The sequence below is a fragment of the Styela clava genome, chromosome 4 (assembly GCF_964204865.1).
Source record: "Styela clava chromosome 4, kaStyClav1.hap1.2, whole genome shotgun sequence".
NCBI lineage: Eukaryota > Metazoa > Chordata > Ascidiacea > Stolidobranchia > Styelidae > Styela > Styela clava.
Genome location: NC_135253.1, coordinates 11,131,689 through 11,149,445, shown reverse-complemented (window position 1 = coordinate 11,149,445; position 17,757 = coordinate 11,131,689). Strand labels below are relative to the sequence as shown.

The window sequence follows — 17,757 nt, the reverse complement described above, 5'->3', positions numbered from 1 at the left end:
AAATATGTGAAGAATTTTTCGGGGGTCAAAGGTCGGGGAAAGGTCCATTATATCATGGTCAGTTAACCATGATTATATTCAACCTGCAAAGAAACACTGCCGCTGACGCCGCCAGCGGCTCGATTATTTGCTGGGTATTAATGAATGCCTGCAGCGGTGGCCGGTGTATAGCTGTATAGAAGTCGAAGATAGCAAAGTGAGTCACTTTGAGAGATAGGTCAGTAGGTAGTGTAATCTAGCACTGTGACAGGCGGACTTTTACTTGCTAACTTTTGTCAATATTTCCGTGGACAAAGACCGCCTCCTAGAGAATTACCGTCGGAACAAAATGCATGATGCATACATTTATTTACCGGTCCTGAAGAGTCTACCATTGGCTATTGAATGTATCGCTTGTTGGGGTGAGTTGAAATATTATTTTTGGTAACATCCCGGGATTTCTGTGTGATGGTGTGTTGATTTTTTTTTTGTATCTAGCGAAGCCCAATATAAATTATCAATCATAATTATAAGGTGTGAATGGTACATGTAACTGATCAACAAATTCAGAAATTATTGCAAAATACTGAAATAACATTTAAGACTGTTTAATGATGAAGGATGGCTTCATCAGGTCTGGTTGGATATGTAGATATCTAATCAGTAAGTTGTTCGAAATGCATTGACTATTTTCAGCATTTGACATCTGGTCACTGGGCCAGCTGAAAACAAGCTTATTTAACTCTTGACACTATCGGCAGTGTTCCCTCTAAGGTGTGCGCGTATGCGCGCGCACACAGCTTTCAGAGGCTGTGCACACGCATAGATTTACTGCGCACAGACGTATTTCGATGTAATGTAACAATGTTCTTTTGTTCTTTTTTCACCCTTTATTTGAATTCAAATAAAACCATCTGTTACAATCAATTTCATTTATTATTTTCCATGTATGTTCATTGTTATCTACTGATAACATATAGCCTTCACTAAAGCATTTCCAATCTACAGAAAAACTTATTGAATAACCAGAATTTTCTTAATAAGCCCACCTATTACCCGGTTAGAACGCCAAAATTTCTTCATTGGTTTTTGCACAAATATTAGTCATTTCCAGAAAAGTGCGCACACACCAAAATTTCGGCGCACACATACTACAAAAATTAGAGGGAACATTGACTATCGGTATAAATAGAAAGATGTCAAAACAATATATATGCCAAATATTCTGCATTTATCAAACTCAATGCTATGAACATACAAAATTTATTCAAATGTCTCTGTTACGTATGGCCGTATTTCATATTTAGAATATATTCAATAATCAAAAATATTATTTCATAGTGTAATCAGGATAGTAAAATTAGATTTGGCTTCCACGAGTGACATAAATTGCATCAGCTCACTGATTTAATGAGTTCTGCTATTTGTCTTATGTAGGAGAAGAGAAGCTATTCAAACAGAACAGATTTTCTATAAATGATGGAGATGTGTCAGAAAATGATAACTCAGCACCAGATCTCCCTAAAGCAACTTTGTTGGTTGGAACAAAGCCAGGACATTTGCTTGTTTATAGTGTGAGAATAATATATTCATCTAGCAAACATATGGGATTTTGACATTATTCTGCTGAAAAATTATTATTTTGTGGTTTCTCTCTCAAATTAAGTGATGTTTGAATTTGTTGTTTTTAGATTAGATGAGAAATGTACAATTTCATTTCTGTTATCTTTAGTAGTGAATATCGTTAACCCGCCTTGCCCAGTTCTGTTTTGAGTGATGATTCTTTTATTTTTTCCTGAATTTAATGCAATAGGGAAATGGCCAGTTCGGTTTGCAAAGTAGAGCTTTGCTTATAAGCTACTTTTGCAATATTGGCTGTTTGATAATTGGGAAAGCCCATTCTCTGATATACACTCCTCAATTAACTATCTAAATCTGATAAGCCTACCTAGTATTTTTAAATTTTTTGTTACAGGTTGAACATAATCCAAATGTACATAACAGAGCTGAAGTAAAGTTGGAACGATCAAATAGAACATTTTCAAAGAAACCAATTCAACAATTATTTGTCTGTGTTGAACTTAAATTAATATTAAGTTTGTCAGATTCCATGGTTTCTGTTCATGATTTGACAACATTCCAGTTGATAACTACCTTACAAAAATCTAAAGGAGCAGCTTGTTTTTCTGCTGATCTTGAGGTATTTTTGATTATTAACTTCTGTGAAGTAAATAAGATAAATAAAGATAACTCATCAAATCATTTTAACATAACAAATTATGATGGTTATTTAATTTGAATATTTCCAAATGATGTTGATATGTGGCTAATGATGGATTTATTCATATTTTTGTAAATTATTACTTTAATTATAAAGCCATAATATCTACAATCAGAATTCAGTTACGGTAATTTAATTGCATCCTTTAACAAGTTTTGACCATTATCCACTGAATACTGATTAGCTGTTAGCTCTGTAACAATGTGCAAACATAGAAACAACATGATCTTGAAATACAAACTTAAAATTTATCAGTCAATTTTTATATACAGTCACGAACATCCTCACAAGGTGAAACTGCTCACACTTTAAGATTATGCATTGCGGTCAAAAGAAAACTACTACTTTATTTTTGGAAAAATCGGAGTTTTCATGAGCTATGTGTGAGTATGGCTTTCACAAATATTTGTTTAATACGCCTAAAAACACGGGAAATTTATATCTCTGAACTAGTGGTAGGCTTCCAATAATTTCATCAAGGTTGTGGTATTTAAATGGTAAGGTATTTTTGTTTGGACCATGTGGTCTTCTTTAGCTTTCTAAATAACAATATTTAAATTCTTTATAGTTATTTGTAGAGAATATATATATATATACACTAGTGATATCTACCGGTAACTATTTATTCCATTTTTACAGCCAGATATCAGCATGCCTGAGATACCAAAATGTATGGCTTGGTGTCGTGATTCAGTTTGTCTTGGTTTCAGAAGAGAATATTTCATGGTTACAGTGAAAGCAAATTCTGTTCCATATGAATTATTTCCTACAGGTGAGATCAATGTATTAAGAGTGGGTGGATTGTTACTCTAACTCGTTGTAATACTGCGAATGCAAATTTTGCAGTACTACTAATGGTGTTGACTTTCAGGGAAGCTCATGGAACCAGTGATGACAAAATTAGATGAAAACAGATTAATTTTAATGAAAGATGATATGAGTATATTTATCGATAAAGACGGTACTGGTGAAAAACAAGTATTCAAGTGGTCAGATGCACCCATAGATATAGGTAAAGTAATATAATTTACCCATATTATTTAACTTGATTATATTCTATACCATGTAAGTGTAATAAGTTTTATAATTACCAATGTTTAATTTTCAGATTTTTGTTATATACTGTAATTAGGGCTGTCCAAGCGAACCGAATATTCGAAATCGAATCGAATCGCAAATTATTCGAATCGTTTTTCGGCTAATTTTCGAATCGCTAAAATTAGGTACCGGTACATAAAGCGGAAACCACCTTTACGGGATGTTTTTCATCGGGCAAGCGGCGGCGCTCCGAGCTCAGACCACTCTCGCTCCCGACTTGCTTAATTGGTTTCCCGATATTTCTCTCGCCTTCATTTTGTGATAAACATGTCATTACTAATGCCCGCCCGGTGGCACGTGATTAGCCATTTCATGCGTGGTCATCATAACAAGGTATAGTCGATCGTGACGTTTTTGAGAGAGAACAAGGAGAAAAAGGAGACAATTTAGAAAACGATAGTTGTATAAATAGAATCGATTTGAAGCTGTTGAGTTAGTTATCATAGGAACATGGTACAGGCAACTCAAAGCTGAAACAGGTGTTTTGGGATCCTTATGATGGCAATACCTTCTTTAAATGGAATTTGAAATTTCTCATGATGGCATTACTGTATTATCCATTTATATACCAAGACAAATAATTGCACTCTTGCATTTTGATGGCTGTTGTACACTAACAATATTATAGTCCTCAAATAATATTGTCATCAAACTAGCTTGGAATTTTTAAATGCAATTTTGAACTTGAGCAACAGTTTTATCTATATTGATGGTTGTTATTATTTTGCTGAAATTTACACAAAAAAACATAAGACTAGTGAATAGGATTAAAATAGCATCTACAGGCTTTATATGTCCTACTAAAACTGAATCCATCAAAATTGAGATTGCAATTTTTGAATAGTGCAATTTTTACTCTTAACACTCAACAGTTTTCGAGACCCAAATTTTGGAGTTCTCCAATTTTTTTGACCAGTTCATACAAGCGTGTGATCTCCTTTGATGTAACTGCACATACGTTACCACAACATCGAAGGGCAGGCGTTTATTGTATAATAGAGACAGATTTACTATTGCGCAATAATATTCGATTATTCGGTTCGATTCGGCGAAAATATTCGATTCGATTCGAATCAAAAAATTATTCGATTTTGGACAGCCCTAACTGTAATACATCTATGTTTTTAGAAACCCAAGCACCGTATATACTAGCAGTATTGCCATCATATGTTGAAATTAGAACTCTTGAACCAAGACTTCAGATTCAAAACTTTGAATTACCAAAACCAAGGTTTATTACTAAATGGAAGTGAGTACTAAACAGGACTTAAACCTTGCTTCATATTAGTCTTTCGACATTGTTTGTAGCACAGCTGTTCGATATTGTTGAACAACAAGACTTCCTATCATGCCACATAACATTTTATCGGATAATTTTTGTAAATGCATGTGTGATTTCCATTTTTAAGTTATTGATTCATACACTTCCAATTGATATGATATTTTCTTTATTTATTGTAAAAGGGAGTGATGCAATTTCAGATATGGCCTATCAGTAATGTTTATGTAGAGCACCCTGGATTATCAGATTATTATGTGGTCCCAACTTTTGTTAGTGTTCAGTAAATACTATTATTTTTGATGATTTTCTCAAGTATTCTAATTCTATATAGGCTACCTAGGTAAGCTATTTATGTTTTTGCAAACAACAGTCTTATATACCTGATATTTGCTAATATTCTGATTTTAAGGTAATTACTTTGTGTTGGTTTAAATGATTTAAAAAATTTTTTCAGGGAATGGATATTTGTTGCCTCACTTACTCATGTTTGGGGATTGGTACAAGTTCCCATAGCAGATCAAATCAAACAATTACTACTTGATAAACAATTTGAACTTGCGTTGCGATTAGCTGTAAGTTTGTATAAGATGTTACATGTTAGGTAAATTTGTCATGCTACTTTTATAATCTACACAGTGTACAAATCTTACTTCAGGTCTTAACTGGCTATGACTTGTCAGATTGTTTTTATTTGAATTTTACATACAATATGTCATTGCAATTAATTTTGCTATTGCATCTGTGGTGTCAACTGTCAAGGTGTTTTTTTTGACAATATTAGAAGGATTATATTAACATTTGTACACCTATATAAACATGTAAGAAAAATTGTAGGAAATGATTGAAGAAGATGAAATACATCGATCAAGAAGAATCAAACACATTCAGAATTTACTTGCATTTGAATTATTTTGTCAAGGACGATTTGAGGAATCTTTGAAAAACTTTTCTAAACTAGGAACAGGTAAGACGAATGCTATTTTTGGAAAGACAAGACAATATGGATACTGGAAACTGATAAATTTTCATATGTTTGTCAGATCCAGCTCAAGTGATTGGCCTTTATCCTGATCTTCTTCCAGATGTTTTTCGAAGCACTCTTACATATCCATCTGACACTCCTGATTTGAAAGGTTCTCAACTTGAGAGAGGATTGCTGGCACTCATCGAATATTTAACTGAGGTATTTCAATTTCGTTGAAGTAAAACTGACAAGGTTTTTTCAGGAGTAATGTGACATCATGCATCTTATGGAGTATGATATTGCACAAATGAAAATAAATCAAAATTTTTTTATTTCTTATTGAATTTCACCTAAAGATCAGTTTCATCGCATTTTGTATATGTTCTAAGTGATATTTCAGCTTTATCAAGTAGTTGGCATGAATGCAAAAGTGAGAAAACCTCTGCTGATACCAATATTCAACTTTAATTTTCATGTTTGAGCAACCCTGTTATTTTTTATCAATAATTAGTTCTAGCTGTATACGATAGCCATACAGACAAGTGCTAGCTGCATTCAAAACAAATATCTGAATTGTCTTTCTCTTATTATCCTTCAGAATGTTTTTCTTTTCTTTTCAGAAGCGTAATGAAACAATGATGGAGAATGAACTTCCTCCAGCCACACCTATTGTTGAAGGAAATAAAATAATAAGATCAAAAGATTCCTTGTTAAAAATCATAGATACCACGTTATTAAAATGCTACCTCAAGGTAGGTTCATGTTTGAATCAGATCAAAAGTTTGCTGCCATGTTGCTTTTCCCAAGTTTATGAATCATGCTATGCTGCTTAATAGGCGTTTTGTGTTTCGATAATGTGATGCAGTTTTGTTTTTATGGATAACCTTATAACTACGGCCCGCGGGCCAGATCCTCGTTTAATGAGCCTATAAATGGATTATAATTGGACAAATGGCAACCGAACGTAAAAAGCTGTTCAACTGAATTCTGTGTGAAAAAATGTGATTTATTAGCCATTCCCTCGGTTTTTAACTTTCTAAAAACATGTGCAGTCCGCCAATGAGTTGCAGCCTTCAATTTTGACCCGCGAACGACAAAAGTTTGCCCACCCCTGACCCTATAGACAAGGCTGCCATGACGTCCTTATTTCTAAGATTTGCCCTTATTTTGAAGGTTTTCGTTTTAGAAAATATGTTTGTTCTTATTTATAAGAAACGTCTTTATTTTAACATGTGTCCTTATTTATGTTTTATTTTAGGGGTTTTTATACCGCTTAGATTGGTCAATTCGAATGATTGATTTGCTAGAAATGATATTAGAACCTCATTGATTGCTACGCACATACATTCATGGCGTAAACACAGCAAATTAATTGCCACAATGACAAAATAATAGCGTACCGGCAAAGATCAGTTTGAATACATTTTGTTTATTACATTTCGTTCTTTTGTTATCTTTTTATCATGTTTCCCCGGCAACCTTATTTTGGGGTTCATAGCGATGGCAGCCCTGCTTATAGATAAGAAAAATATTATAAATTTTATCTTGCTCTTAGGATCGCCTGAAAAGTCACAAACTGTGCTGTAAATTGCTTTTATTATTTTTTAGACAAATGATGCTTTGCTCGCTCCATTATTAAGATTACCAGACAATTACTGCCATGTGGAAGAATGTGAACGAGTGTTGAAAAAAGCCCAAAAATATCGAGAATTAATCATTTTGTATAGAAAGAAAGATTTACACAGAAAAGGTGATTATACCCAAATGTCACTATGTTTATTGGATGGAAGGAACAATGAGACAATTACCCAATATTGCATCATAGTTTTGCCAGAGAATGTGTGACAGGGAGTATGTTAGAGCTTCACTTTTAGTATCTATTCTTTGTTTGTTTTAGTATTATAATGTTGAGCTAGACCTTAGATAAACATCCAATAAAATAAGATTTAACAAAGCATTTAGTGTGCATGGCAGACTCTCGTAAATGATGACCTCTCACTGGTTATTTATTACTAATTTAAATAATAGCAAATACTGAATGTTTCTCCACTTAACGCTCCAGTTTAGTTTGATTGTTCAAAACGTTGATAATATTGGTTGCATTACTGTTGTGTTATGCAATAGTCTTTCTTTTACTATACTTTTACCAATATATACACAACATAAATTCATTTTTAGCACTCAATTTATTAGTATCCCAGAAAGTTGATCCAGTGATTGAGGCACATAAAGCAACCATTGAATATTTACAGCATTTGGGTAAGTACTTATTTCTTCAAATAATTTTTTTTTTTTGAATATTTATATTTATATAATCGATTTACATTTTCAGGTAAAAATCATTTAGAACTTGTGTTTGAATTTGCACCTTGGGTTTTTAAAGTTGATCAAGAAGATGGTTTAAGAGTGAGTACATACATCAACGTTAGATTTACTTGTTGAATAGTTATGCGATATTATTATTAGCAGTTATTTTTTAACAGAATATTACTCTATAAACTCATTTAAATGAGAAGAATATACTAGAACTTGACTAATAAAAGCGTTTTTTTCATTTGAATCTATGACAACAATGTGATTTTTTACACTCACTATTTTTGATTTAATACAAATGTGTCTCAGTGTCTCTTCTTGAGTTAGATCCAAACTTTCCATTTTTAGATTTTTACTGATGACATCACAGAAGTTGAAAGTTTGCCAAGAAAACAAGTTTATGAATTTTTGGAATCGCAATCAGATGATTTAGCAATCAAATATCTTGTAAGAATTTTTACTAATGTCATAATATCAGATGTTGTTCTCGACTGTGAGCTCTCATCTGTTTAATGTCGCAGTACCTAGATAAAACATAAAGCAATATACTATACTATTCAGTAAATTACAGATATGCTTATGTTATATAGGAAAGTAGATTAATGCTATGAATATGCAAAGTTTTTATTTTATGCCCATCACAAAAATATATATTTTCACCACTTGTTGAAACAATGTACAAATGAACATTTTTTAGAAAATTTTGATAATTTTTTCTGACTCATTTTAAGGAGTTACCTGAAAAGATTCCTGTTTCAGAAAAATTCTTTTTGTATGAGATAAGATTTGTTTGATTTTGTGCATTTATATATGAATTAGGATGGATAAGCATGTAGATGAATTATAATATCTGGCGATTGTATTGTAAACCTCAGCTTCTACCGTAATTGTTACCCTGTCCTTTTGATAACTGTTCATGACATTGAAATATTTTGTCTTTTATCGTGATTTCACTATTGAGCTGAACTCAATACTATGAGCAAAATTCATAACATTTATGTTTTTTTCAGGAGCATGTTATATTCAATGCAGAGGATAAAACACCTGAATTTCACAATAACTTGGTTATTGCATACAAAATAAAAGTACAAAATTTGTTGGCTCTTCATCAACATGAACTTCCTGAAGGTAGAAAGTTTCCCGGAGTTATTCCTTATTTTATTTATTCTACTCTCACATTATAAATGAAAAATAATGCCATTTTTTGACTTCGAATTTGATTATGTGAGATATAGCTATATAATATGGAAATTTCTGTATCAATTCACCAACCTGCTTATGCAGAATATATATGTCTTATAAATATATGACTTGTCATATTCAGCATTCAGCCATGGATCCATTACACTAATTTAGAGATTTCCATTCATTATTTGCTTTTCAAATTCCATCAAATCAGTGCGTTTTGCTGTTAGTGTTTGTAACAGAAGGATTTATTACGCATAACCAATCTACAATCACATTTCTCACAGAAAAACCTATCAAGCACATACAGTGGACATTTTAAGAATAGGTGATATGAAATCTTCAATATCATTTTAAATTTCCATTTATTGGTTTAAAAATCTTCCTTATATATAGTAAACTATAAAGTGAAACATAATAAAAATGATATTTATAATTAGACATAGACGATTCTGATCTTATTAATAATACAAACTTATTGTTAAAAACAGTTGACAAATATTCAATGAATAGTGGGCCACCAGAACTAAGGGAGATGAGGAAAAAGTTACTTTCGTTACTTGAATCTTCTACTAGCTATCAAGCAGAAAGATTGATCGAGCATTTTAAAAGCGAAGGTGAAGCTTAAATTACTGCTATGACTATGTTTGAAAAAATCTTGTGGTTGTTTGGATCAGAGATGTAAGAATGATCATTTGAACTAAAATTTATTGCATTCAATTTTATTTTTAATTGATTTGCTCAAAGTTAACATATTTTGGCAAAGTTTGAATTCATTGCAGTTACTGGCAATTTAGCCGTTTCGAGAAAGTTAAAAAATTATATATTAATTTTGCTTCAATAAAAAGTCAAATGACACAATATATTTGAGTGTTCAAACTTGTCATTAAATTTCTTTATTTGCATTGATTGATGGTAAGCAAACAATTTCCTGGACAACTTGACACCTGAAAGTTACAATTTTGTATGTAGCCTATTTAGTATTATTTGTTTTTCCAGTTTTAGTGGAAGAAAAAGCAATAATACTTGGAAGAATGGGATTGCATGAACAAGCATTAGCAATATATGCTCAAACATTACGAGATCCATCACGTGCTGAAGAATATTGCCATAAAGTTTATGAACTCAACAAAATTATGAATAAAGATGTAAGTTGCCAATGTCTGCATATTCTGATTTGAAAATATTTGAGCTGACTCATGCATGCTACTTGAAGATTCATCAAACTTTGTCTCTTATGATTCTTCCGATAATTACCAAGACATGCAAATTTTGGTACTCCCGTAGTCTGTGTACCATGTTAGGGTTAGGCCTTAATTTTATTTCGATTTTCCTTATTTTAGTTCTATTAAGAGTTCGGTGATAGATAGTTTGTGTTAGCCAAGTGAATATACTCCCTGCCCATAGGTCCCTTTACACAACTTGATATAAAGTAGGTGAACAAAATTAGTTACTTCCATATTGAGACACACACTTCTGGAGCGCTCAAAATTTTTCTTTTCGAATTTATCATTTCAATATGTTTTGTAGCAGTGCTTTTGTAAATTGGTAGAAATGAATCAGAACAGTTAGAACATACATATATGTTGCAATAGCAGTTAATTAGGCCTAAAGGTGTTTTATTTCAGGTGTTCTTGTGTCTTTTGAAAATGTACCTCAATCCTCATATTGAAGATGAGGCTTATGATGGAGATGATTCTGTGAAACCTGACATGAAGGCTGCATTTCGTGTTTTAGAACAACATTCCAATAAAATTGACTGTGTTCAGGTATGATTGGTGTATTCCAAAGTTGGGATATTTCACATTGTTAACTGCTTGAAGATACAATTTAAAAAAATTTTTCAACTGAATTTGGCTCTTGCGGAGGATGTGCATGGATTTTGAATAGATTAAAATGTGTGTTTGTAAAAATATATTTGATGGGAAATATCTTTTGATACAAGTGTAATGGTGTCTTGAAAATGTTGTGTCCTGCATGCACCACATGTCCTACTTGTTCCAAGGTTGTGAAAATTGACGTATAGGTGTACTACACCTGATTGTATTAAAGTATTGTAATTACTATTTATAAAAAATATTTTTAAATTCAAAAATTTGAATGGCGATACATGTATTAAGATATACCAATATGATATTGAAATGTCGATATTTCAAAATGCTGATATTACTGGTATTCTGATACTGATATTCCATTTATATATTTGTATATCATCTGCATTGTAAGGAACTGACAACATAAAATAGTTGTCTAAGTGGGACAAGTAGGACAAAAGGGACAAGTGAGACACAACATTTTTGAGACACCCCAAGTGTAATAATAATTCTTCCACATAACAAAAAAATATAGAACATTTAATTGTGGAAGAGTATTTGTATTTTAATATGAACTTCACATACCTCATTAGCTTGTTTCAAACAATGCTCAAAAATCTCAATACAGATCGTGAATGATTCTATCTTTTTTGCAGGCTTTAAACCTTTTACCTAATGATACTGACATTCGACAAATAAAGAATTTTCTGGAAAATGTTCTGGAGAAACTCAATGAAAGACATAGAGAAGCTCAAGTTTTGGAAAGTTTGATGTTGTCAGAGAAGTACCAAGTGAGGAGTTTCTAAATTCTGAATATTTGCTTGAAACAAAATTCAAATACTGTATTGACAACCATGACATTGCCTACACCTGAATTTTCTTATTGAGTTTATACATATTCGATGGCATTACTTGAATGCCCTCAGGATGATGCATCATTTTTGTGGCAAGTAGCTTGAATGCTATTTAGGGCTTATTAAAAAAAACATGAACTTAAGATAATGCTGTGATTTTATTGAAAAATCGTTTGTTTCTGACAGGTTCATGAGCAACGAATGTATCATGAAAGTAAAAAGTGTGTTATTTCTGATGAAAAACTATGCAGGGTTTGTAAAAAAAGAATTGGAGACAGGTAAGAAACTATTCAATGAAATGTGTCAAGAAAATCTGTGTTTCAGAGTGTTGCCTAAACAGAGACCAAATGTCTATTTACTCAATAATCATTAGAAACATTCGTCTCAACTTGTGTACTATTGTATGCTGTGCTGTCATATTATATAGCCTTTCAAATATGGCACTGGACTGCAACCTGCCTCTGATATATACTCAATACATGTACAGATTCTTGGTATACCCTTTGCTAATTTGCCCTTGTGTCATTCCTTGAATATTGAATAAAATTTGAGCTAGCTTGGCCTTGGACTTTGTTCCTCATTACAACTTTGTTCCTTTTTCAGTGCATTCGCCAGATATCCGAATGGTGTTGTTGTTCATTATTTTTGCTGCAAAGATCGAACAGTTGTTCCGCAACAGACATCATGACAATGTGATATTGATAAAAAGTGTTCTTCTAATGTTATACCATAAGCGGTTGTATTTTGTATGGATTGAGTGTATTTCAGTATTTCTACTCTTTGTCTGTATGGACTCGTCAGTCTTCTTCGAGCCTATTTATAATGTTGAAAACTCAGCATCCTAAGTTTACGAATGTGGGATTGATATCAGTGATTCTTAATAAAAATTGCCAACAAATAGACAACTATTGATAAATATTCGTGTATGAATTATAAAATGGATTTGAATGCTTTGATACTTTATTTTTTCTTTTGAGATTTTGCTAATTGTGATGCAAATCTAGATGCTGTCGCACAGTGGGGCTGTTCTGCTGCTGCTACCAGTATATATTAATACTTCTTTATATCAAATAATATGTTCCATGGTCTTATGCTGGTCCAACCCTTTGTTACAAGTTTTCTTATAAATAATTATAAATTTCTATTGTAAAATGGGAATAGAATAGAAGTACTGAGTTTGTTTTCCCAAGATAAATGTTTTGTCTGGGGCTTGCTGATGCAGTCTGGGAGCAAAATATGTGAAGAGAAATCCTATGTTTTAAATTATTGTGCAATATTATCATCACATTGCAAATTACATTTTCATTACTTGTTCAATTGAAAATATTAAAGTAAATTTCATTATGCTAAAACTTGTTGCGTTTGAATCTTTTACCTGGTGTAGGGGAGATGTAGGATCTTAACCAAAGTCGCCAACTTTAAATAATTTATGAGTGCAAATTTTTAATATTAAATTATACCTGTCAACGCTGGTCGGTTATGCCTTCCTCCATGCATGATTCCATCAAGTGGATGCAGGCGTGGCTTGCATATGACAGTGTAAACCAGGGGTCGACAAATTGCGGCCCACAAACTAATTTTTTGTGCCCTCGTACGACCCCACTTTTGATGCATAAAACAAAGATTGATCCTAAATTTAACAGATTTATGTGGTAACAAGTGCTGCTGTACGACGCTTTTTTGTAAGTAAGTTGTATGTCGTTTACTTGATGAACGTCCAATAATAAGTTCAGTTTATTTTGATTTTTAAAAAATGTCTGGGAAACAGAATGAAGTTTGCGGCGAGGGTCTAACATTCCAAAGTGCTTGGACGGAAAAATATTTTTCTTGCGTATTTTCAAACCAGTTTGCTTGATATGACAAGTCAGCATCGCTGTTCTTAAGAGATTTAATGTTAAATTCGCAAATTCGACGCGATACCCGGGGCTAGATCACTCATCTGTGCGACAGTGCAAAACGTGCATGTGCACGTTCGGAATGTGAGAAGCAACAGAAACTGTGTATATTTGCCCCGCAAGTACCAAGGTTTGCCGACCACTGGTGTAAACAATAAAAATTAGCAATTTTACAGTTTTGGTTGGAAACGACTTTTGTTGCTACCGACTAATTAACTAGATTATATTTTTATTAAATAGCTAAATTCCCAAACAAAGAGCTTTATGCGATTCAATTGGTAAGTAACAACAGTATTCGATGTATGTTGTTTTTCTGCTGTCTGTTAAAAGTGAATCTTTATAAAGTTTCCGTTTTTAATTTGTCTTTTGTGCAGTAATATAAATTATTACTCGGAGATATTAGCTTGGTCTCTAGGTTTTGTCGTATAAGACATCGGGAATTTTTATATTTCAATATCTATAAATATATATAATAGGCTACATTTTGCCATTTGATTTCAGTCGTGTTACTGGTACAGTTGTACTCCGGATTGTACTTAGATATTCCCTTGAACTAGAGTAAACAACCAGAGTGTATGACATCTTGTCACGAGTATTCTTCGACGAATTCGAAGAAATATTGTGGTGATATATACCGAAGACAAAATATAAATGCTATAAAAAAGGTCAGGTTATATACATATGGATATCAGGTTATGTAGCCTACGTCTTGATTTTAGTGGAAAGGGTTTATATAACTTGGCCAGGCTTACTACAGCTTTTCTTGTGTAATCTTTATCAGATAGATCGGAATCGTTAGCAACGATTTTATGGGCGTTTATGCTCTTAAACAATGTCGCTCTGAGATCAGCTTGTGTAAAGATTGTAACTCAGTTGTCATGTACCCGTAACAATAAACATGGGTGAAAGAAACCAAACAAAAGACTACACAATAAAGAATGGCGTAATAGTACGCTACAAATGTATCTATTTAAGTATCGATTTGTTAGTGGGATGAGATAACTGATTCGATTTTTTATTCGTGCAGGTATAGATGGTACTGGACCAATGCGATTTATTTATATATATATGTCGACTTTTTGGTGATGTTAGTAGATGACCGACAAACTGGAGATTTGAGAAGTCTCGACATGTTTTTTTAATCTAACATTGTCCCCCCACAGTACTGTGTGTATTTTTGAGTTGTCTTTTGAAAAATCATTATATCATTGCATACTTCATCGCGAATAAGATTTGACATATATACTTACATATTTTGAAAAACCGAAGATCTGTTTAGCTCATATGAAAACTCGGTTCCTAAAGAATGCACTAGCTAAAAGTAATCCAACTACAGATTCCATAACAAATAACACTGTTTATTATATATTTAAATTAGAATTCTATCGAAATAAAAATACAATAGAGTTGGTGTGAACTACAACAATATTTGTATATTATCCGCACACGTCATCACCAATTGTGGCTATGTCAGGCATGACTCCGAGGCAAGAATCTGGGGGTGCAACTCTTCAAGTTTATAATAATGAAATGATAAAATGCATTGACGATCTCTGTAACAAACGGGACGATTTGAATCGCCAAATAGAAGAAGATAACGAAGAAAAAGCCAGACTTCATAATGATATTCGAATTTTAACAGACAGGTTAGCCTTTTTCATCTTAAAAAACTGCGCTTATTGGGCAGCCGAGAAATATTTAATCTTTCCAACTAGTTTTATACTAGCTTTCAAAATGATATTATTTTAGAAAGACTGTAATCTTTCCGTGCTTTTGTTCCTAATTCGTTAGATACAAAAATCTGGACTGCTTGTATTCAAATATATACTGGTAGGTACCCTGAGCAACTAGTATTCACTCTTCGTTGTCACTGATACCTATTTCACAATGCATATATGAATTAACACACCAAAATAATTGAACTAAATGTACTTTACTACTAGGCTAGCAAAATTGAATGAAGAGATTGCTCAGAGAATGTCATCAAGAAATGAGTTCGATCGCACGATAGCTGAAGCTCAGGCAGCCTATACACGAATAATGGATACATCTCAGACTCTATTACACAGCGTTCAAAGTGCAGCAGTGGAGTTAAAAATGAAAGAAACTGTTGCATCTAGCAATGAAGCCATGCTACGACTTCCCAAAACCGGACCTAAGCGTGACTTGGTTGCACGAAAATAAATTGAATTATTTAAATATTATTTTTTGCATTCTCTGTATAGTATAGCCCAGGGGTTCTCAAACTTTTGGTGTTGCGGAGCCCTTGAAAAGATTAACTATTGTTCACGGAGCCCCAAATGAAATGTTAAAATTGTTACTTTTCTATTAATATTCCTGAGTAAAGTTAAAGGTACTTTACTTAATTTGAATGCTAAACCTTTTTTAATAGGGTTAATACAAGTCATAAATAAATCTAAATTTCAAAGATAAATTATGTATACTAAAACTGTAAATTTGACACTTGATAAACATATTAATAAATTATGGACCGAATCTTTACCCTTTCGACATTTTCAGAAGACTTACAAAGCCGCTGATAACGTGCGCGAATGTATTTTGTTACATTCGCCGATGGTTCTCCTCAGCATGGCATGTTTTTAACATCTTTACGTCGGTGTTTATTCTCCCTAGATCAAAAATTTCCGTCGGCACGTACATGTATTGTTTCACAATGACGACGATAATTGCTTTTTTGTTCTCGTGGGGAATTATGAGTTCAATGTGAAAAACATGTTACCATATCGTCACGCTAATAACCGAATTGCGTAAGTCATTTTTGGCGATTTTGAGTTTTTTTAATAAAATAGGTATTTATGTGATGCTGCGCACCTGTCTGTTAACTCAGATTTTATATTAAGAATTCCGAAACCCATAAAAATGAAGATTTAGTATGACATGCACATTTGTGCAATTGTTTCCTCATAATGAATTATCATTGTTACCGCAGGACTATTTTGACGTCACGAAGGCAAAATAACCTCGGCGAAGTATCTACGAGTTTTTGCATCTCGGATTCTAGCTTAGCGCGTATTAATTTGAATTTATACTACAGTATAGGAAGGCGTGCACTTGTGATATTCACTGTCCGAGTCCAATTCACATTGGTTGGCTTATATATTGGGTGCATTGCTGTTTTATTCTTTATATTTAATCTTAGTCTTTTTTCGGTGGGTGTGCGGAACGTGTTATATTGATGAAATATATATTTTTAAACATAAAAAATATTGAAATTAAAACTGATTAGCTATTTTGGGGATTAGACATTGTAGATACTGAGAATTACATTCGTTTTTGGAATGTTTAGTTTTCAGGACTGGTGCATATAGTAAAGTTGCAAAATTGCGTATGTGCCCAAGTCATAAACACATTTCTGCCTAAGTCACAGTGCGCCTTTATGACGTCACTTAACTGCGTCATACAAATTAACTTAAATCCGGCTACGATCAAAAAATTGAACCATGGCAAATTATTGACTCTCAATGGCATAACAATATCATTAGGAGGTTTTTTACGTTTTTCTCAAAACTGCTAAAAATGACTTACGCAATTCGGTTATTAGCGTGATGATATTATAGTCATCGGCGACAAAACGCTAAAAATAATTTAATAAAGAGGTAAATTCGAAACTCAAATTTCTTGATTGAAAAACGATATTCTGAAATAATAAAACTTAAAATGAAAGATCACACTATAAATTTTATTTCAGCAGTCTCACGTCAGATCAAAAACGCTTTTATATAGGCATTGGAAATCACAAAATTTGGTGTTATGTTAGGTTTTCTCTGGTGATTCATCGTAGTAACTGCGAAATCGTAACACAGTCAATTGTGCGCGCGATGTACCTTTTTTTCATTCTGAAACCACCGACGGAGCCGCATGCAATAAATTAATTTCAATCGTTCGTATTTTGCCGAGACCTTGTGATTTTTTAAACGGCGATTAAAATATCAATTATTATCTTGCTTAAAAATAATCTCGAGTGCAAAAGAACAAATGAAGTTTGACAAATCCCAAGATCGCAAAAATACGACTCCAATTTATTTATAGTTGGCAGTTTATCACGTATTTTTTGTTATTTTAGAATAGTAA

The 17,757-nt window shown here is 32.8% G+C and overlaps 2 protein-coding genes across 2 annotated transcripts; both read left to right on the top strand.

Annotated features, from left to right (window-relative positions):
- The first annotated feature begins 89 nt into the window (after positions 1-89).
- On the top strand, positions 90-13,122 carry LOC120325970 (vam6/Vps39-like protein). Its single transcript, XM_039392159.2, has 22 exons — positions 90-401; positions 1,417-1,553; positions 1,955-2,179; positions 2,533-2,643; positions 2,900-3,032; positions 3,132-3,272; positions 4,487-4,607; positions 5,095-5,212; positions 5,475-5,604; positions 5,681-5,823; positions 6,225-6,356; positions 7,213-7,354; positions 7,783-7,863; positions 7,937-8,010; positions 8,266-8,364; positions 8,928-9,045; positions 9,594-9,719; positions 10,102-10,250; positions 10,731-10,871; positions 11,573-11,707; positions 11,957-12,048; positions 12,374-13,122. The coding sequence occupies exons 1-22, from the start codon at positions 329-331 to the stop codon at positions 12,456-12,458; spliced, it is 2,706 nt and encodes a 901-aa protein (XP_039248093.2). The 5' UTR covers positions 90-328; the 3' UTR covers positions 12,459-13,122.
- A 1,925-nt stretch (positions 13,123-15,047) lies between these two features.
- Positions 15,048-17,311, top strand: LOC120325974 (microtubule nucleation factor SSNA1-like). The gene is made up of 2 exons (XM_039392163.2): positions 15,048-15,311; positions 15,609-17,311. The coding sequence occupies exons 1-2, from the start codon at positions 15,133-15,135 to the stop codon at positions 15,847-15,849; spliced, it is 420 nt and encodes a 139-aa protein (XP_039248097.1). The 5' UTR covers positions 15,048-15,132; the 3' UTR covers positions 15,850-17,311.
- Positions 17,312-17,757: the final 446 nt, after the last annotated feature.

Coding starts and splice junctions, on each gene's coding strand:
- LOC120325970 (XM_039392159.2), top strand. CDS start 329: ATGCATGATGCATACATTTATTTACCGGTCCTGAAGAGTCTACCATTG. Junction 2,644..2,899: donor GGAGTTTTCATGAGCTATGT/GTGAGTATGGCT, acceptor CCATTTTTACAG/CCAGATATCAGCATGCCTGA. Junction 7,355..7,782: donor GAAAGATTTACACAGAAAAG/GTGATTATACCC, acceptor ATTCATTTTTAG/CACTCAATTTATTAGTATCC.
- LOC120325974 (XM_039392163.2), top strand. CDS start 15,133: ATGTCAGGCATGACTCCGAGGCAAGAATCTGGGGGTGCAACTCTTCAA. Junction 15,312..15,608: donor ATTCGAATTTTAACAGACAG/GTTAGCCTTTTT, acceptor CTTTACTACTAG/GCTAGCAAAATTGAATGAAG.